At 40.6% G+C, this 22426-nt stretch overlaps 2 protein-coding genes across 2 annotated transcripts in view; one reads left to right on the top strand and one right to left on the bottom strand.

Moving 5' to 3' along the window:
* RNLS (renalase, FAD dependent amine oxidase) overlaps positions 1 to 4362 on the bottom strand; it is a 216088-nt gene extending 211726 nt beyond the window's left edge. Inside the window, 4 exon segments of the mRNA XM_006096631.3 lie at positions 2411 to 2553; positions 3155 to 3260; positions 4029 to 4047; positions 4050 to 4362. Of these exon segments, the coding sequence (XP_006096693.1) occupies positions 2411 to 2553; positions 3155 to 3260; positions 4029 to 4047; positions 4050 to 4157 (376 nt within the window). The 5' untranslated portion in view covers positions 4158 to 4362.
* LOC102427667 (gastric triacylglycerol lipase) overlaps positions 1 to 22426 on the top strand; it is a 220920-nt gene that overhangs the window by 192234 nt on the left and 6260 nt on the right. The window contains exons 2-6 of the mRNA XM_014462522.2: positions 17374 to 17489; positions 17645 to 17762; positions 18574 to 18772; positions 19890 to 19999; positions 21607 to 21743. Coding sequence (XP_014318008.1) covers positions 17385 to 17489; positions 17645 to 17762; positions 18574 to 18772; positions 19890 to 19999; positions 21607 to 21743 — 669 coding nt within the window. The 5' untranslated portion in view covers positions 17374 to 17384. The remainder of the gene's footprint in view (positions 1 to 17373; positions 17490 to 17644; positions 17763 to 18573; positions 18773 to 19889; positions 20000 to 21606; positions 21744 to 22426) is intronic.

Genomic DNA, 22426 nt, shown 5'->3' with positions numbered 1-22426 from the left:
TTTAGATTGAAAAACAAATTCACTTTTTTTCAGCCTCAGGAACAGAAAGGAAAGATGTGAAAAATAAAATGAGAAAAACAGCACCCTGAAAGGGAAACCTCTACCAGCCAAGAAATCCTGCTTAAGTCCAACCTTGGCCATGAAACTTCCTTTTTGTGCTATTCCAACCCAAGGTGATCCTTCTCATCTAAGACATCCTTTGATCATCACTGCTTTTACCACTCATTCAAAATTTCTGTTTGCTACAGGTATGTCCTATCTACCCAGAAAGCTTCTAGGCTTCCCCAAGTCAGGTCTCCAGATCTCATATACCTTTACATCTTTCACTGTCCCTTAAAGAATGCTGCAATATAGTAAAAACTCAGATTTTTAAAGCAAATGCAAATTAGCACCATTCTGTTCAAAGATTAGAGCAAGGGCTTGTAAACAGTACCTCAGCTTGCCTGGAGGTTTCTCTAAGGCCCCTGCTTAGGAAGGCACAAAAGCCGGAGCTTTCAACTCAGCAACCATCAGCTCCTTTACTCCAACCAGAGCAGCTCCATTTCAATCTGTTCTATTTATTTAGGATGTCTCACCCCCAACTTACTTGCCTCACTCTGGTCCTGGTCCTGCCTGACCTGGACCTCAATGAAGTCAACGGATTTTATATTTCATTCAGTTGTGTCTTCACATAATATTTCCTTTGACAGGAGCATACTTATTGGTACTGGTGAATCTATGTGTGCATAAGGGAACTGAAGTCCACTGACCTAGAAATTCTGCATATCCAGCCTTGGACCTGTATCCCAATGGCCCCAACGTGTTCTGCACTTGGGAACTTGTTAGAATTGTACATTCTCAGGCCCCAACCCAAACGTGTTATCAGAATCTCTGGGGATCAGGCCCAGCACTCTATATTAAACATACCCCCCCCCCCCAAGGCTTAATGATGCACACTAAAGTGTGAGAACCTTGGCGTAGATGACAGACCCAAACCCAACACCACAACGGGCAAAATCACCCCAAAAGGAGTATCTATCTCAAGAATTAGGGGGTGATAGCATAACCATTCTTACAAACCAAGAAGTTCTCCTTTCCTACTACTGAGAGTGAAGTTTCTGGGAAAGTAGCTTTTCCTTATGGAAGTAATTACTAACTTTCCAAAGGACCACATATTAAAATCTGTGGGCTCTGGAAACTCTCATTTTAAAACAGAGAATTACATAAAATCTCTCGAGAGTTACTTCTGAGCTTAGGAAATCTGACCATGTCTGTCTCTTGTGTAATATTCTTCGATGGCTTCCCACTGCACATAAGATAGAGTATAAAATATTTAACATTACTTACATAGCCCCTTATGATCTGTCTTAGTCTTGAACTTCATCTCTTAGCACTTTCTCCCTCATTCACTACTCTCTGGTCATCATGACCTTTTAGTTCCTCAAATGCACCAACTTGCTCCTACATTAGAACAGTTCTAACTCATGTGTCCACTGCATGCCATTATCACCATCAGCTCTTGGCCTAGTTCACTGGTGCTTACCTTTGGGGTACCATGAAGACATTAGATCCTCAGTGACGCTTTCTCTGACATGTCTCCCCCCTCTCACATTAGGTTAGGCCTTCTTATTATACACTCCCTCATACGCTCTCACTCCTTCTTAGCATTTATTACATGTTTTGTGTGTATATGTAATTAATTTAACATCTTTCCTCTCTACCTCACTCTATATTAACAAAGGCAGGATCCACATCTCTTATTTACCACTGTTTACCCAGCACATCATATTTAATAAAATTTTTAAAAATATGCAGATAGCAATAAACGTATCAGATATGAAGGTTTAAACATTTTATAAAAACAAATGTGTTTCTGTTATGTATTTATTTAACTTAATCCCCTGCCTTCCTCCTTTTAAAGAGAAAATCTAAATTCATTTTCCGACTATAATTTCCTACAAATAGGTTTTAGAGAACAGCAGTTCAGAACTGATCAGATGACACCTGAAGAGATGTGAACAATGTCTAACTAAATGTACTGCTTGAGAGAGAGAGAAAGAATAGATAGATAGATAGATAGATAGATAGATAGATAGATAGATAGATTTATTATAAACATAGACCAAACATGGTATAGAACGGCTTATGTAAAAAATCCCATGTGTATTTTTAAAAAGAATAAATATAAACCTATATGAATAGAAAATAGAGACAGCCATGTAGATTGATAGCTGTACAAACATTTCTCTGGAAGCACACCTTGGGAACTGTTATTAGTGGGTTACTTTAGCAGAAGGAAACTAGCTATTGAGTGGTGAATAAGAGAACATCTACTTTATACCTTTCTTTGAAGTATGAATATCTGATTATGTGTATGACTTTTGTTTTAAAGTGCTAATTTAAAGGAAGGCAGAGAAAATCCTAATCCCACCTGATTCTTTCAAGTAATGCTTAATAATTGAAGAAAATCCTTGAGGTGCCACAAAGTTACAGTCTCCTGCTTTCATCACCGTGCCTTCAATAGGAGAGGTCAGAGGCTTCAAAATGCCATGAGCTAGCAGTTCATCATAAAAACTGAAATAAATCAACATATATTACATAATGGTATTCTATAATCAGCTCTAACATACCGTATTCTCTTGCAAGAATTCTTAGAGATTATAATACTAAATAATAATTAGATGTTGTCCTATGGTCAAGTCAACATGTTTTGTGTTAATAACATTTGCAATTCAGGTTAAGAACAGAAATGTCTTGAGAAGCCATAAATCTTTTGCGGACATTAAGCAAAGGCCTATTTTCTTGTCCATTTCAAAAATAATGTCAGTAGGGGTAAACAGAAAGGTATTCCGTACAACCGTTTCGAATTGGTTACGATTGACTTCCATCACTGCTATCTTGTCCTCTTCCTCAACACCAGCATAGTGATTCACATTCACGAGCCCTTACTGTGTCCCATGGAACATCTCATCTGAACTTCACAAGGACACTAGGGGGCATGTATTACCGTTTTCCCATGTTACTTAGGTTAACCTCTTACTGCTAATACCATGAAAATGACAATAGCATAATAATGTCACTATCCGACAAGAAGCAAGGTTTAACCCTGTCAAAAACAGGTGGTTTACAGTATGTTTTCACCTCATACAGCAAATTCCACCCCGCAAGAGCTCACCTTTGGTGCTTTTGGGCATAGTGGGGCGTGCGCGTGATGTACTGGGCGCCCAGGTCCACGGTGCTCTGTGGATTGTGGGGGCTGCTGGTGGTGGTCATTCTTCCCCCTTGAATTCACCCACAGGAAAAGGTCTCTGCGTTAGAAGGAACCTTGTAATGCTACTCGCTGCCTCAGAATGAACCAAGGAAAGCGATTCACCCCATGTTCCTCCCCGCCCCCCCCCCCACCATGGATTCCGTTACAGCTGTTGTAGGAACATTTTTCTAAGTTGTTTTTTTTTTTCAGTTGAAGGTTTTGTCATCCAATGTTGGCAGGAAGTAGTTAAGAGACAATTTGGTCCCTGATTGTTAGATATTTTTTAAAGGACACTTGAGGTGCGTCTAGTTACTGATTTGAATGAATGAATGAATAACAGTAATGAATGAAAGGTGAGAATGAGTCAGTCAACGCCAGCTTTCCCTCTCTCAGGCAGGACTCGGGGAATAACAGGACCTTGAGCACTAGATCTCCCTGGGGCCTTGGTCGGGGGCACTTTGGGATCCTTCTGATCTGGGCAAAGCTGCAAAGGCACCGGCAGCCCGTGCTGGGCGTCTATGTACTAGCGACAGCGGGAGGCCCGGGGCCCCGGCCTGGCCCCGCCTGGGAGCCTGGCCCTCGTCGCCACCAGCCTGGCCGGGGGGGCCCCACCCTGGCCCGGTGCCGGCCTTTCCCGGCGGGGGAAGTCTCCCATCACGTGTCGCGGCGAGGCCCGCCCCGCTGGGCCCGGAGGAGCCCCATTTTCTTCGGGCTTTCCCCGTTGGGCCGGGCGCCACCGCAGAGGCGGGGGCTGGGCGGCGGCCTTTTTCCCGCGATCCGCCCAGGAGGACGACCCCACCTGAGTCGCCAGCCTTTGTCCCCACACGGCCACACGGCCAGGTGGACCGGGCCCCTCCCGAAGGAAGCGCCCGCGCGCCGCGCACAGGCTCCCGGTCAGCCCGGCGCCCACGATCAGCACCCGCGCCATGCCCGGCGTCTCCAGCGGCGGCGGCCCGCGTGCCCGCGCCCTGAGCAGTTCCGCCGCCGGCCTGCAGGGGGCGGGGCGGCGCCCGGGACCCGAGGCGGGCCAGCGGTGGAGAGAGCTGCCCACGTGGGCTCTCTGGGGCTCCTGAAACCTGCTGGCGCCCGTGGATAAGCTGCAGACTCCGAATAATAAAACACATGAGATCCTCAGATTTGCTTACTTGACTGTCTCTTCCAAGCCTGTGAACTCAGAATAGACAGTGTCTCACGTAAGAGAGCCAGAAATTGTTTGATGGTGGGAGGAAGGAATAGAAAGGAAAGAAGAAATCAAAGAGACATATATCAGTTCTGTTTCTAAGGTTTCTTTACCTCCAACACTTTTTTGTATAGATAGACCCTTTCTTATACCCCTTCTCTGCCCCAGAGCCCTAGTGGTATCTATTCCTCTATCTTCTCATCTCCTAGTGATCCGGCGGGGCATTGGTTATTCTGTATGGAAAATGGCTGGGTTTGGGGCAAGGTAGGTGTAGAGGGGATGGTCAGTTGGTATGTCGGGATGATTAGGGTAGGAACAAAAAGGTATGATTATTTTCTTAAGATATAGTTGAGTAAAATGAAATCTGCTTAAATGCATTTAAATCATTTGATTTTTGTTTGTTTAAATAGCATTCATTTTGCAATTGCATATTATGTGCCTGGCCTTCCCTATTCTCAAGTACATGAATCTACATGGCAGGTAAATGTGGAGTATTTTATCGTCCCCAGAGGACACTGTTAGGTTTAGTGGAGCCATATTCTTTTCAGCAAATAAAGAAGAAAAAGTTGAGGTTCTTTCTATATGGACAACAATTTCTACTTACGTTTTGACTCAGTATCATTTCTTTGTGACACTTTCCAGAGAAATAATTCTTGAACTTTAAAAGAATAGTGATTTAATTTTATTCTTTCAAAAATATTGGGCCATTCTGGTGATCACAAAGTGCTAGAGTAACTGAAAGAGTAGTACATTAAGTATAAAATCCTATAATCAGGACATTTTTAATAAATAAAAACCAGAATTGGTTGGGAACAAAGGAATTAATAGATATCTTCCTAAATGTGAGCTCTGAAGTTATTTATTTATCATGCCATTGTTCTCAGAAGACTATTTCAGAAACGAAATTTTCCAATTCTTTAGAATTCTGCCAGTTAACTTTCTGATTGTCCCAGTGCATATGGCATCCCTTGGTTTCCCTCAGTGTTTCTCTGGGTATGTGAAGAGTCTAATCTTCTGATTTCCTCCAAAGCACAGAATTTCCAGTCAAGTTGTTAACCAACTAATTCAAGATCTATAGACTCTTGAACCCCAACTGCCTCCTCTGCTACACATTTCACTTAATTTCTGTGGTTTTGAAAATCTGAGCCAGCACTTTTGATATTGGGAAAGACTCATGGGATGTTACATTAAGTCATAATAAGAAGCAAATTTATAAGCAGAGTTTGGAGATTAATATTTATTTATTTATTTATTTATTGTCTTGGTGAGTGAACTATTTCCAACTACTGGGTTTATATCAGCATGGAATTATATCTGAGGCCTAGTTTTGTAAGCTCAAAAAATTCTTGACAAAGATGGCTTCAATGGAACAAAGGTTCTGAGTCCTCTGTCACCTATTTCTGCTCCCAATCAGGAAAGCAATTTTTTTTTAAGTGCAAAGTTTGGAGTGACTAAATATTGTTCTGCTTGAAGCTATAAAATATTCATGTTTGCTTTTGATCATAGTCAAGTTCATGTGAGAAAAAAGGCTGCAGGTACTAATCTCATTTTGATTATAAAATACATGATCTATAAATATTAAGTGGATGAAACTATCATTTTGAGATTAATGACTGTTAACTGAATTGTGTCTCCCCCTCCACCAAATTCACATGTTGAAGTCCTTAACTCAGAGTGGGACTTAAGTTAAATGAAGTCATTAGGGTGGTCCCTAATCCAATATGACTAGTGTGCTTATAAATTCAGACACAGACAGGTATGAAGGGAAGACAGTGTGATGACACTGGAAGGAGACAATTGTCTGCAGGCCCAGGAAAGAGGCTTCAGAAAAAAAACCATGCTGACACCTCAAACTTCCTGCCTCCTGAACTGTGAGAAAATAAATTTCTATAGTTTAAGCCACCCAGTCTGTGATATTTTGTAATGGTAACCTTAGCAAACTAATACAGTGGCATTCTCTGCTCCAGAGAACTCCAGTAGCCCAGAAGGTGAACTATGTCTATAATCTGAAGCTCTGCTCTTCCCTGGAGCCTATGGAAATGTGCATGTCTTTAGCCAGTGACTATTCCTGAGCTGACTTTCTAATTTGTAAATTGAAGATGATACTGGCTATCTCACAGGTTGGCTCTAAAGATTACACATTACAATTCAAGTAAAAATGCATATAACATACAAGTGTTATTTAAAACTAATGGAATCTTAATATTTTTAGTCTGTTTGACCCACTCTGGGCATCACATGACCCAGCCAAAGATCTCTTTGTTTCTCAGGCTTCTGTCATATAGTAGGTACTGACTAGGGTAGCAGATTCTGTCTATAAATTCTTAGAACATCCACAAGTTTTCTCCCCAAAATAGTTCTTCATAATTCTATCCTAATACCTCTGTCTCTTAGCCAAAACCTCCTCGCTCTATTTGCCTCCATTGTGGTAAAGACTTCATAAATGTGCCTTACCCACGTGTTGGCGATAGGAGAGGAGGGGCAGGGTCAGAATTTAGCAGGATTAAGGCTGGAACCTATTGAATCTGAGATCAACACCCTTATCTCTGGACCTGCAGGATCAATTCAAGACCAACTGGCCAGATCAGGACTGCTCTTTGTCTAGAAATTCTAAAACACACCTATCTTTGTTTCTTCAAAAGAGTCAACAAAGCAGATCTGATTTCAATAACGAATTTTACTGTTTCCTTAAAGATTAGAAAAAAAAATATTGTCTCTCCCCTAATCTTAGTCTGTGTGTAGGTCACCAAAGTTTGCCCGGTATGTTAGGACTACTGTTATGGACTTTTATATTTTACTAACATATATGCAAGTGGTCTTTTTTCTAGAAGCTCTGGATTTTAAAGCCAACTCACTTTTACTACTACTGCTAATATTAATAAAATGCACACTCTCTTCTAGTAAAGCATGGTTTTACAAAAACCTAATGTTGTTTTTAAGTATTATTATTTCTGAAAACTCTTTTGTTTCTTTGTATTCACTTAGCCTACTCCTGCACAGTTCCAAGTGACTGACAGGATAGAAAAAGGCCACCCTCTGATCCTAAGGATGCAGCAACTTATGCTATCAAACCCATAACCTCATTCACCTTCTGTCTCTGCCTCCTACAATCAATTGGATTTGATCTGGGACATGGAGCATTTCAGGATATTTGCTATAAATTATTGACACAATAAAAAATATCTTACTACTAGATACAAAGCTCTGGGTTTTACTGACAGTGGAACTATTTTTTCTTAGTGGTGTCTTTCTTATTCTTTCATTGTATCCCTTAAGTTTTACTAGAGAAGGAGTTACTCACCTTGGAAATGCACAGACCTAAATGCATGCTCATTCCATAGGCCCCAGGTAATAAACATCTGTCCTTTATAAATGTCATTGCCGACTATTCAGAGTGATAAGGGCCACTCTACGTTTCTAAGAGGAGTTGTAATGACAATGTAATCACTCGCAAGTGATAAAGAAACTTTGGAATTTTATGAAGACAATCAAATGAAGTCATTTCATAAACACCAGGAGTTGTCTTATGTATTTGTGAAATGATGCAGGAAAAAAGCTAATTCACTTAATATCTAAATACTAGCACCTGCTGAGTGAAAAGGCCCACACTGGATTCTATAGTGATAGAGATGTGTTCTAATGAAGTTCATCTTCTTGAACTAATAGGGCGTGCTCTAAAGTCATTAAGAAGCAATACAAAACAGCAGAGATATATAGGCCAAAATAAGTTTTATTATCACCAAAGTACAATAGGAGGTCATAAGAAAAAAAATAAGAGATGAATTGGGGCTGGTAATTTTAGGAACACTCCATTCCCTGGAACAAAGAAGATTCTCTAAAAATGTCTATTGAATGAAATACATTATTTTCTCTTTGAACTTCATACTTGGGACAGTGGGAACTGTCTCAAGTCTTCAAACCAAAAGTGATATCATTGGATTTTCACTTTATGATTCAAATTAGATAACAGTTTGGTGATGCATTGAATAATGAAAAATTAGAGGCTAGAATGGCAGTTAAAAGTGACAGTCCAAATAAAAAAGAAATGGCCATAGGACCTGAATAGACACTTCTTCAAAGAGGACATACAGATGGCCAATAGACATATAAAAAATGCTTAATGTCACCAATCATCAGAGAGATGCAAATTAAAACTACAGTGAGGTATCTCCTCACACCTGCCAGAATGGCTATCATCAACAAATCAACAATCAAGTGCTGGTGAGGATGTGGAGAAAAGGGAACCCTGGTACATTGCTGGTGGGAATGCAGACTGGTGTAGCCACTATGGAAAACATTATGAAGTTTCCTCAAAAAATTAAAAATGGAACTGCCATTTGACCCAGTGATTTCGCTTCTAGGAATATAATCTAAGAATCCCAAAACACCAGTTAGAAAGAATAATCACCCCTATATGCATAGCAGCTAAGATCTGGAAACATCCCAGTGCCCCTCAGTAGATGGGTGGATAAAGAAGCCATGACACATTTGCACCCCACGGTACTATGCAGCTATAAAAAAAAATCTCTTGCCCTTTGAGATAGCAAGGGGGGACCTGGAGAGTATTATGCTAAGCAAAATAAGCCAGTCAAAGAAAGACAAATACCACATGATGTCACTTATATGTGGAATCTGATGAACAAGATAAATTGAGGAATAAAATAGACTCAGAGGCATGGAAACATGGAACATACTGACACATCTCAGAAGGAACAGTGGAGAGGGGGTGGGAAGAAATTAATCAAATAACTTAAATACATATATGCATTGCCCATGGACACAGACAATAGGGCCATGAAGGCCTGGAAGGCAGGGGGGGGGGGGGGGACTAAGTGTAGGGGGCTAAGGGTGGGAGGGAGAAGGGACATCTGTAATACTCCCAATAATAAAGATTAAAAAAACACAACAGTGTCATGGTGGTATTCCTAAGGGAAATAATGTCTGAGCTGAGACCTAAAGATGAAGAAGAGTTAGCAAGCGGAAAAGGAGAGTGGAGCAGGGAGAGTGGAGCAGGGTTGAGGAGGTTAGTGGGACTGTGATGAGTAGAGAAAGCATCGTGTTTCCTCATGGATCTAATACATACTGCAAACTGGAAACTAACTCCCTTTTACTAGTTTACATGACTGCCACCATGACCTCTGGCTAATCAGAATTTAAGGTATTTATAAAGAAGCAAGAGCATGATTGTTTGGTTGCATTATTGTAAGAATCATAGATCTCTTTCAAAGACTACTAGTCTACACTAATAATAGACAAACATGGTAATTGACCGTACCTTCGCTATGCCTGCCATTGGCTGATCAGAGTGATATGCAAATTAACCACCAACAAAGATGGCGGCTAATTTGCATACTGCAGGCAGGGTGGGGCAGTGCGAGCTGCCATCCAGGCCCCTGTGTGCAACCTGGGGGCAGGGGCTCAGGCGAAGAAATTGCTGATTCCTTCGCCTGAGCCCCCGCCGGCCCGCCTGGGACACGGGGTCCACTCCTGTGTGCGACCCGGGGGTGGGCGGGGGCTCAGGCAAGGCAATTGGCATCGCTTGCCTGAGCCTGAGCCCCCACTCGCCCGCCAGGGACACGGGGCCCTCTGAGAGAGAGAGAGAGAGAGAGAGAGAGAGAGGGAGGGAGAGAGAAAGAGAGAGAGGCGGAATTTGGCACCCCGCATCCCTCCCTGATCAACCACTGCGATTCCAAGCCAGTGAGGGCTGCCTTCAGGCCGCAGCTCCAGGTCCCTCACCCCCACCCCAGGCCCGAGAGCACAGTGCTTGGCAGGGACACCCAGGGGTTCGGGAATGCAGCGCGAGGGGCCTGCACGACATGGGGTGGGGGCTGTGTTTACACCGCCAAGTTCCCCACTTCTGCCCTGGCCCGCACATCCCTCCTCCTTCTTCTCAGAGGCCCAGCTCCTGCCTACATGCTTGCTGGGCAGGCCCAACTGCACCGGGGAGTGAGCCATGGCGATGGGGATGGCCACTTCCTGGGATGGGACAGCCGGACCAGGGCAATTCATGAGGGCAATGAGGCCCGCGGGGCATGCGCAGCCCTCGGGTGGTGGGGGTGGCTGGCCAAGCTGAGTCTGGCTTCAGTGGGGCCAGTGGGAGCCCAAGACCACCCCAACCCCCACAGGTCCTGGGCAGATGGTGGCTCAGTGGAGAGCGGTGTCTCCATACATGGTACCAAGGGGCGGCTGTGAGCTGCTGCAACCCCGCCCCAGGCTTCAGGGAGGGGGAGAAGGCTCGCAGCCACCAGCACCCTAGGCTGCACCGCCTGTGCCTCAGCCTGCCAGGTTGGCAGGGTCCAGAGCAGGTGAGCTGCTCTCTTCCCCCAGTGGTAGAACAGGGAGGAGAGTGCTGGGTGCAGGGAGGGGACCTCAGCTGGGATCCTCCTAGTGTGGGGAAGGGGCCCAGCCTGGGCCTGGTGGGGAGCTTAGGAAGTCTGGCTAAGCAGGCACTGGTTCATACCAACTCTTACTCTGCCATCTTCCTCCAGCTCTTCAAGCTAGCCCCCCTGCCCCACCTGTCTGGGGGAACGGGCTCTGAGTGACCTCCCTGAGCTCAGACTGTGGACCCAGAGACCTCAAGGAAGAGTGCCCGGCCGGGCACGGGCAGGAGCCGGTGCCGAACTACCAGGGCAATGTTGCTTCGGTGTCTCAGTGAAGTTTGCAACTGACCCAAGGAGGAAACCCGAGAGGAGAAAGGCCGGGAGGCATGAACTGCCAGCACTTTAGCCACTTGAAAACAGCTCCACTTGGAATGTGAGGTGGTTGTATGTTCAGCTGAGAAGTGAGGGGGCTGACCTCCACTGTCACTGGGCTCCTGTCAGTCCGAGGCCCAAGCGTCCACCACGACAAGGAAAGAACAGAGCGAGGGGCCCGGAGGAAGGGAGGACAATTGAAGAAAACCGTGTCTAGACTTTCCCCAGCCCTCTCCTTCTTTCTGTTGCCTACAAGAGCCCCAGGCCCGGCCACAGTTCTGTCTCCACCTTTTAGTCCCCTATTCTCCAACCACAGAGGAAAGAAATAAGGAAGGAGTCTGTGCTGCCTTCAGAAAGTATCTATATACCTGATCGACCAGTTGCCTTCCACAGAGGGAGGCCAGACTGCAGCTTAGGCCCGCTCCCCACAGGGACATCAGTAGGACATCCTGTGAGGGCTCCCAGACTGTTAGAGGGGGCAGGCTGGGCTGAGGGATGCCCCCCGAGTGCACAAATTTTTGTGCACTGGGCCTCTAGTATTTATATATGTCCAGATTCTGACTCCAAATTATTTTCAGCCACAGTAAAAGGCCAAAGGAACACATCCTGCATTCTCTTGTTTAAATCTACACAAGCAATGACATGAAGAAACATGGTTAATCTACTTCCCACCTCCTAGTGAAGTAAATTCAAATTGCATTAGGATAGCAAGCAAAACCCTCTCCCTTCGTGTTGATCTTTATGAGAATGTGTCACCATCTTTTATTTTCAGAAATGTTATTGTCATGAAAATCAGCCAGACTCAAGCAAAGGGAAGATATTTGCAACATAAAAATATGTAAATACACGCAGTATTGGACATATCCTAAATTGTTTTCCTAGTTTATTGTAACAATGCAACTCCAATTAATTGTATTTTGATGGTTGGTGGAAAGTTGATTTATAACTTGCCATTTTTGGTATTTAAGTATGAATAAAAAAATAATAATTTCTAAAAATAAATGGCAAACTATTTTAAGAACTCAAAATATGATTCTCTTTTTCTCTTACTATGGGCTACAGATTTGCTCATGGTGGTTGCAAAAAATCAGCTATATTTTTAAATATTAATGTTTTAATATCACAAGTCACTTGTAAACATAATGATAATATTCAAACTCCACACAATGATTTTATATAATGAAAATGATACCACCCATATGTTTTTAAAGGGTGGGATTGGGTTTGGTACTATATATTAGCTAGACTATTGTTTGAAGGGTTAGAGACCCTGATCAAAGACCATGATAAAACACTAATCCTTGCTGATTACATATATTTGCAAGTGGTTATCTAACCATCCGGTCAGAATAGTTTGTGCACTGTATTTTTAAAAATCAAAGAGGCCTTTTGTTATCTCAGGCCTTTTTATCTGAGCCATACTGCATAATAATTTGCATTATACCGTGGGTTTAACAGTTTTTATATGTTTAAGATATCAAGAATAATTTTGAATGTTTTCGAAATCATTAGTCATCAAAACTCCTTTGGACAATATTTATGATTGTTAAAAATTGAAGGGGTGAGCCCTAACCGACTTGGCTCAGTAGGTAGAGCGTCAGCCTGCGGACTGAAGGGTCCCGGGTTCGATTCCGGTCAAGGGCATGTACCTTGGTTGCGGGCACATCCCCAGTAGGGGGTGTGCAGGTGGCAGCTGATTGATGTTTCTCTCTCATCGATGTTTCTAACTCTCTATCCCTCTCCCTTCCTCTCTGTAAAAAAGTCAATAAAATACATTTTTTAAAAAAAGTTGAAGGGGTGAACTCAATACTATGTAAAATTGAATGTAGTATTTTAAAAAATTAATTGAATTTATTGGGGTGACATTGGTTCACAAAATCATACAGGTTTCAGTGTATAACTCAATAAAACTTTGTCTGCACAGTGCATCATGTGGCCATAGCCCCAAGTAAAGTTTATTTCCATCCCCATTTTCCCCTTCTTTGCCCACCTCTTCCTACTCCCCACCCCACTTCCTTTTGGCTGTAGCCACTCTGCTGTGTGTGTCTTTGTGTTATATGTATGGGGTTTTTGTGTGTGTGTTTGTGTGTTCTTGCTTAATCCCTTCACCTTGAGTATAATATTTGAGTTTTAGGTTTGTCCTTTTATAATTAGATGATGTTGAGATATTAAAGACATGGCAATTTAATCAGTGAATGAGTAACTCTGGCCATTGTTGAGCTTTTGTATATAAGAAGTAAGTGCAAGATTAACAAAAATACTAACTATCCAGCAAAACATAGTCCTGTATCTGAGGAGACTGTGAGTATAGCTTCTGTTGAGCAAAATTAATATTTGAGTTATTAGATTCACTTTTTTCTTTAACCCAACTGTGCATTCTTAAAGGCCTATATATTTGTTGAATATTGATCTACATAAATGTTTCTATTTGAATTAAAGCTTATTCTTCTGGGATTTGATTTATTTTTTCATTTATTTTTATCTGTACATAGGATTCTGAATTACTAGATGACAAATGTGTTTATTAATTCAGCATTTTTGTAATGAATGTTTAATGTGCGTCTAATATCTTTTATTTTCCTTTTTGAGAAGTAATAGATCATCCCTCACATGAACTGACTTTATTGATATGCTATATTGAATCATTTCATTTCATCCAAATCAACTGCTATTGAATTAACCATTGTGAATACTGTTGTTAAACTTTATAGGCTACTAATGTATTTATTTAAATTATAAACCCCTAAAAAGAAGTTTAGACCAAATTATGTAACTCTCTCTGTGGATGTTCCAAGTTGTTCCAAGTAGATGCTGGGCTAGGTTATCCTAAAGAAGCATTGTAGTGGAGAAGAACATAGTCTTTGGAGACATACTACCTAGTCTCAAAAATGGGTTCAGTTGCTTTCTACATACTTTTAGCCTTGGTTTTCTCATCTGTAAAATGGGGGATATAATGCTAACTAACTCATAGGCTTAGCATGAGAATTAAGTGAGATGCTACTAAAATATCACTGCATTTTTCCAATGTTTAATAGATGCCTAACATGTTCTTAATAACTTTCCTTTTATTATCTTAATGAATTCTTATGATAACTTCAGAACCTGCACTATTACTGGCCTTATTTTATGGAATAGGAAACCATCTTAAAGAAGGTAACTCTATTGCACATACAACATGTCAAACACACTATCCAGCACATAGTAAGCACTCTGTAATGTAAGTGTTGTTACTGCCATTATTCTAGAACTTGTCATTAGGTATTTTGAGAACACTAGTCTGCCTTTGAACTTAATAAATATTTATTGAATTATTAATTTCAGGCACACTAAAAATAAATGGCTTTAATACTGTCCTCTACCTGGCATTCCTTCAAATATTTGAGGACAAATATCCCTTCTCTTTTGAAACGTTTCCCCAGCTTAGTACCTGAAGATTCTCAAACTAGTAGTTGGTGATTATAACCTAGGACATTTGGATGTTCTGGGTCTAATGTCAAATATTCTGACTGTGCTGAGAAACAAGTGATAATTGCCATCAGAAGATAAAAAAATCTAGCCGGTTTGGCTCAGTGAATAGAGGGCTGGCCTATAGACTAAAGGGTCCCTGGTTCGATTCCGGTCAAGGGCACATGCCTGGGTAGTGGGCTTGATCCCCAGTAGGCGTCGTGCAGGAGGCAGCCAATCAATGATTTTCTGTCTCATCATTGATGTTTCTATCTCTCTCTCCCTCTCCCTTCCTATCTGTAATATATATATATATATATATATATATATATATATATATATATATATATGATGTACAGTGCTGTCAAAATGGTCATTTGGAAAAAAAGAAAGCATTTAAGTTGTAATTTTAATAAAAATGTAAAACTTGAATGGAACACTAGTTCAGTTCTACTGAGTTTGAGTATATTTAAAATTCCTAGTTACTGTATGAGAGAAAATGCTGACCAGTAGCCCAGGGACAAGAGGTTGACAAGCAAGGCTGATAAGTTTTAAGTTGGGCAACCCAGGTGAAGCTGGGACCTACTAAGTTTTTATGAGAGATTAGAGCTAATATGCGCATCAGTTAGACTACTTTCAATGTAAAACATTTCATTCATTTTATAGCAAGCACATTTTGTCATTGGCCTCTTGGCCTATATTGCTTTACAACTACAAGAAGCCTAACAATTTCAGTGTTTTATTTTTACTTTTAAAAGTATACCAATTTATTTTCATAAATGGTGCTATATCCACTGTACTATGTGTACTAAATATACTGTATTCAGTGCCTTGCTCTTACAATTCATCTAGGATAACTTTTCAGATAAGCACAAATAGATCTACCTCACTATTCTCCTTGAACAATATGCATGGCATTCTGTGGTGTGGTTGTACAATAATTTAAAATTATGTTCTCTACTGATAGGCATTTAGGTTGTTTCCAATCTTTCCTCTTATAAATAATGTTGTAATGAACATCTTAGTACATGCATTTTAGACACATTAGTAATTATATTTGAAGCTAAATTTCTAAATGTGGAATGGAAGGGATATGTATTTTTTTTAATTTTTTCATTCCTCTTGAAAAACCTTGCAAAAATTTATATTCCCATAAATAACATTTAAGTGCCTGTTTTATCTAACTTGGCCATTATTGTAATTTATCAAGCTTTACTTGATAAAGGTGGAAAGTATTATAACATTCTTGTTTTAATTTATATTTTGTTGATGATAGATGAAATTAAGAACATTTGCAAATGTTTTTAAGTCTTATGGTTTTATATAAAAAGCTTTTTATGTACTGTACCAATTTCTATTGCTGTTGCTCTTTTTCTTACTGATTTATAAAAGCTAACTAGATATTAAAGAAATTAATCTTTTGTCATAGGAGCTGAAAATATTTTATGGAGATTGACATATTTTTTTGACTTTTTAAAATAGCTTATAAAAGCCAGTCAATTTTGATAAAGCAATTATGGGAAAGATCTATTATTTAAACAATAGCACTAAGTCAAACTACTTGAAACTGTCATTAAATTATCTAAGAAGTAGGTTGCTATTTTTTACCTATAAAATATGAGTAGGCTGAATTGGAAAATTGCTTTTCAAATCATTTTCAAATCATGATACAGATTTTCCTTTTTGTTGCTTAAAGCTTTTGAAAAAAATATATTTTACCGTCCAATACATTGACACTTTATATTTGTCAAGGCCTACCTAAGTAATTTCAATTAGGTAATAGCACCGAAAAAAATTAAAAGTGCAAAAGCTTTCCTAAAATTATATTCACATGTCACTCTAGTTATGGTAGCATTTTGAGAAGGTGGAGGTAGCTTCTAAATCCACATAATTACCTCATGATAAATATCTATGGAGTGACTATTATAAACAATATTTAAAACATTATAATTGTTTTGAATACTTGTTATATTGAGATAGCATCTAGAAGAATCAAATGCCCATACAATGCCTCACACACACACCCCAACTTTGGACTCTCAAAATAAGATAAATATAAGGCATAATTGGAATATAACATTATGCCAGACAACTAGAATACTTTAAAAAAAATTTTTTTTTATTGATTTCAGAGAGGAAGGGAGGGGAAGAGAGAGATAGAAACATCAATGATGAGAGAAAATCAATTAGCTGCCTCCTGCACACCCACTACTGGGGATCGACCCCGAAACCTGGGCATGTGCCCCTGACCAGAATCGAACTCAGGACCCTTCAGTCTGTAGGCTGGTGCTCTGTCCACTAAGCCAAACCAGCTAGGGCTAGAAGACTTTTTAAATCCTTACCCTAGGTCATGTTTTTATTGATTTTAGAGAGATTAGAAGGGAGAAGGAGAGAGAAAAACAAACATCGATGTGAAAGAGAAACATTGATAGGTTGTGTCCCGTATGTGCTCAGACCAGAGATAAAATCTACAACCTAGGTATGTGCCTTGACCGGGAACCAAACCCACAACCTTCTGGTGTATGGGACAACACTCCAACCCACTGAGCAACCCAGCCAGGGCAGAAGACATTTTTTGATCAATTAAGTTTTGTTCAATATCACTTCAAAACCAAACGGAAATGTTCTTAAACAAAAGGAATCAAATATAGGGAAAACATGCTAAGCATTAAAATGCCTGGGCTAACATCCACGTCTCAGGTTTTTGTTCAACAGAATATAATAAAACCTAAGCATTTCTCTACTTTACATGAAGATAAAATGAACAAAAATAGGAGAAATGAAAGTGTAATAGATTAACCATGGCACAAACTATTCTTCTATTTCAGGCAGAACCAAAATGTGGTTACTATTAACAGTGGCAAGTTTGATATCTGCTCTTGGAACTACACACGGTTTCTTTGGAACATTAAGTCATGAAAGCCCTGAAGTGACTATGAATATTGTAAGTTACTGGAGGAAAAACACACACCTACAAAACCGAGATATTACCATGACTTAGGATTATAGTAGCTTTTACATGCTCAATTAAATATAACAATATCTGCTTACTAGATGCATTTAAGAAGTAAACTAAAAAAGTTGATTTTTCCTCACCAGAGTCAGATGATTTCTTATTGGGGATACCCAAGTGAAGAATATGAAGTCATAACTGAAGATGGTTATATTCTAGAGGTCTACAGAATTCCTTATGGGAAGAAAAATGCAGAGAATAGAGGTATAACCTTCTTCGCCTTTTTCCTTTCCCCCTCTCCCGCCTCTTTCTTTCTTCCTCCTTCCCTCTCTCTTTTCCACCATTCATGCCTTCCTTGTTCTTTTCCTCCTCTTTCTCCACCTTTAATTTTTTCCTAGACTTAATCCTTGATCATTCTGGAAATGCAACAGTGATGAAGTCATTTCTTCAAGGAGGTCACCATCAAACGAATGAGAGGGATAAACAGATGATTATAATAATGTGTGATCAGAGCAATGCTAGAAGTGTGCACAGGATATGAAGCTAGAAGTCCTGACAAGGGCACCTAACGAGGGGAAGTGAAGGAAAACTTGCTCTCTGAGATTAAACTGAGCGCAGTCCTAGAGGATCTAGGAGAGAGAGCCAGTGTGTGTGTTGCAGAGGGAGAAAGGGAAGGCAATTCAAGGCTCATTTGCTAAACAGATAAAGGTCATTTTTGCTAGTACTATTAAAAATTTATCTTTTTCTCATTGTAGAAAATTTATTCAGTACAAAAAGTATACAATTAAGCAAGGCCACTTAAATTAACATCATGCTGAATTTTTTAGGATATAATTTTTTCACTAGTTTTTGGAGGCATAATTGGTATACGATAAACTGCACATATTTAAAGTCTATCATTTGATAAGTTTTGTCATATGAGAAACCATCACCATACTTAAGGTAGGTGACTAAAATAATAGTCAACTCAAGCAAATGTTTAATTCTAGTGGTATGAAAGTCTGTTTCTATCATTATAATTTATCTTAGAATGAGAAATGTGTTTTTACAGCTTTTAAATAATATTCTTCTTTAGGCCAGAGACCTGTTGTGTTTTTGCAACATGGTTTGCTCACATCAGCCACAAACTGGATTGCCAACCTGCCCAACAACAGCCTGGGCTTCCTTCTGGCCGATGCTGGTTATGACGTGTGGCTGGGGAACAGCAGGGGAAACACCTGGGCCAGGAGAAATATATACTATTCACCAAACTCTGCTGAATTCTGGGCTTTCAGGTAAAGAAAAGGAACAATTAACAAGGGACACAAAAGTAAATATTGAGTTTAAAAAGCATGGGTGTTCACCCCATTCAATTCAGTCCCACTTCAATATATTATATTCCAAGTAAGAAGGAAGTAATTTTCATTCTAATTGTTTCTTGGATTCTTCCATACACCTCATTGCAAGGGCAGTTTTTTCTCCAAGGGAAGGTTTTTCACTTTCTGTGATCTCATTACCCAGTATTTGGGAATTATGCTTTATGTTTCTGATTATGCTTTTCCAAATGGAATGAGCACAATGACTGAAGCAAGGACATTTTCTCTCCGGAGTCAATTTGAAAAGGAACATCCATATGGATTCAAGAGGATGTTAAACCTAGTTGGGGGTTAAGAACAGCAATCTGAGTCAATATTACTATTGAGGTTTGGGTAGGAGCAATGAAATTTGACACCATGGACATATTATCAAAGTCTTTCTGTTAGGGTCCCTTTTGTGCCTTATTCCTGAAAATTACTCATGGAAGTGGAGAACTGAAAACAATTTAGCTAATAATGCTGAGGCACAAAAATGCTCAGAACTGAAAGGAAGCCTGTGTGTCCTGACTATAGTGAGGAAGAGGGAGAGCGACATGAGAGGAGACTAGAGATGTTGACAAGGGCCAGATGTTGACAAGGGCTGTGTAATCCATGGTAGGGCCTTGCAGCTCATTCTAAATTTAATGAGTTGCCAATGAAAAGTTTTAAACAAGGGGGCAGCATAATCCCATTTTCACTTTCAAAACTCATTCGGGCTGATTTGTGAAGAATAAAATAGAGAGGGATATGGTTCATATGAAACAACAGTGGAACACTGCATCCAAATTATTAATAAATCTGACATTGTTTTAGGGATAGAAATCATCCCAGCTACAGATATTAGCTTGTTTTGATTAAAATGTGGCTTTAATGCTGTGCTTCAGAAATGATGTCAACTGTTTATAAGAAGCCACCCCAAAGAGCACCTGGCATTCACTAATGCTTAGAGAATCTAGTGTTCAATTTCTCAAAGGGAGCCTGAGCTATAAACATGTTTGACTTTTAGAAATTATAGCAAGGAAATATGTTGTCTTATTTTGTCTTTTTTTTCTTGCAGCTTCGATGAAATGGCTAAATATGACCTTCCAGCCACAATTGACTTCATTGTAAAGAAAACTGGACAGGAAAAGCTACACTATGTTGGCCATTCCCAGGGCACCACCATTGGTGGGTAAAGTAGTCAGAGAAGGTGGTTTAATTCACATAGACCCTTTCCAGTTGTTATGCAGATATGTTAGTCATTGTGCTTATTGCTTTCCATTCATTACATATATTCATTACATATATTCATTCCATTCATTACATATATTCATTACATATGTTGTTGTCTTCAACAACCTGATGGTATAGGAACAATTATTATTCCTATTGTATACATGGGGAAACAAACAGGGGGTAAATAATTTGTGCAAAGTAACATAGTTATTACAAACTAGAGGCCTGGTGCACGAAATTCATGCACTGGAGGAGAGGTGTCCCTCAGCCCAGCCTGTGCCCTCTCGCAATCCGGGAGCCCTCGGGGGATGTCCGACTGCCGGAGAATGTGGGGAGCAGGCCTAAGCCAGCAGTCAGACATCCTTAGCACTGCCGTGGAGGTGGGAGAGGCTCCCACCACTGTCATTGTGCTCACCAGCCTGGCTTCTGGCTGAGCGGCACTCCCCCTGTGGGATCATATTGACCATCAGGGGGCAGCTCCTGTGTTGAGCGTCTGCCCCCTGCTGGTCAGTGTGCATCATAGTGACCAGTCGTTCTACTGTTTGGTTGATTTTCATATTAGCCTTTTATTATATAGGATGAGGTAGCTCATTTACCAGCCCAGGCACTCTGACTCCCAAGCCCATGCTCTGAAACATTGCACCACACAGCCTCTGCACTGAATTGATTCCATTCACTCAGTCATATTAATCGGGCATCTACCAGATGACCCGAGAATACAGCAATAAATAAAACAGATTAAAATCTCTGTCTTCCTATATTTCAGTGAGAGGAGGCAGAGAAAATAACAAAGATTAAAAAGTAAAATATAAAGTTGATTAGATAATGGTAATGCTATGGAAAGAAAGGTAAATGAAGAAAGGATATTAGAAAGCATCAGAGGGGTGCACGGCGATTTTAAATAGGGGACAGCACCAACCACTCTCTAAGCCAGGGGTCCTCAAACTACGGCCCGCGGGCCACATGCAAATACAAATATTGTATTTGTTCCCGTTTTGTTTTTTTACTTCAAAATAAGATATGTGCAGTGTGCATAGGAATTTGTTCATAGTTTTTTTTTTAAACTATAGTCCGGCCCTCCAACCGTCTGAGGGACAGTGAACTGGCCCCCTGTTTAAAAAGTTTGAGGACTCCTGCCTAAGCAATGAAGGAGATCAGGGAGTGAGGCGTGGGCATTGCATACTTGGAAGACTGGTATTCCAGGAAGAGGGAATGGCAAGTGCAAATGATCTGAACCTGGAGTAGTACAAATAACTCTTTTTTGCAACAATATGATTATCCTATTTCTAAAGTCAGATAAAAGAGCTCATTATAACTTTTTAAAAGCTCTAGCCCCGTGTCCTCATAGAGAATCTGTGGGGGGGGGGGGAATAAATATTAAAAAATAATAGAATCTGATTAAATTGAACAAGCACTGATGGTTAATCTCCCAGGTTTCCTCAGATGGCAATCCTATTAAACCTAAAGTAATGTCACAGTTGTAACATACATGCATGCACACACACACACACACACACACACACACACACTTCACCTATTTCTTTGTCGTTCTGTTTCAGGTTTTATTGCCTTTTCTACTAATCCCAAACTGGCTAAAAAAATCAAAGCCTTCTACGCATTAGCTCCAGTTGCTACTGTGAAATACATCAAAAGCCCGTTGAAAGAACTTAAACTTATTCCTTCATTCCTCTTTAAGGTATGTTGATTCTTCTTTTTTTTTTTTAAATATATTTTATTGATTTTTCAGAGAGAGGAAGGGAGAGAGATAGAGAGCTAGAAACACCGATGAGAGAGAAACATCGATCAGCTGCCTCCTGCACATCTCCTACTGGGGATGTGCCCTGCAAACCCAGGGTACCATGCCCTTGACCGGAATCGAACCAGGGACCTTTCAGTCCGCAGGCTGACGCTCTATCCACTGAGCCAAACCGGTTTCGGCTCATTTCCTTGATTCTTCTTAACACAATGTAAGATATCAAATTGCCCATGGATTTCAAAGGGATGGAAAGACGCAAAAACACCTAGTGACCAATCATGTTTGCATTCAGAATAAAGATGTACATATTAACTAGTACTCTACTATTTCTTGCATAGCACTGGCCACGTTTGAATACCCACTACAGCCTGTGAGATCCCTGTACATTTCTTTGTTCTTGCTTACTTTGTGTGGCTTAGCAATGCCCTCATAGATATTTCATATACCAAGCACTCCATTCAGCTCGGTCAAGACTGGGATTCCACCACTGGAGCAGGGAAGGGGAAATAAAACCAAAACAAAATAGTCCAATAAGAACTGAAACTAGCCCTAACCAGTTTGGCTCAGTGGATAGAGTGTCGGCCTGCGGACTGAAGGGTCCCAGGTTCTGATTCCGGTCAAGG

The sequence above is a fragment of the Myotis lucifugus genome, unplaced genomic scaffold, assembly GCF_000147115.1.
Source record: "Myotis lucifugus unplaced genomic scaffold, Myoluc2.0 scaffold_184, whole genome shotgun sequence".
NCBI lineage: Eukaryota > Metazoa > Chordata > Mammalia > Chiroptera > Vespertilionidae > Myotis > Myotis lucifugus.
Note: the sequence above shows the minus strand (reverse complement) of the source record. Positions and strands in the feature narration are given on the sequence as shown.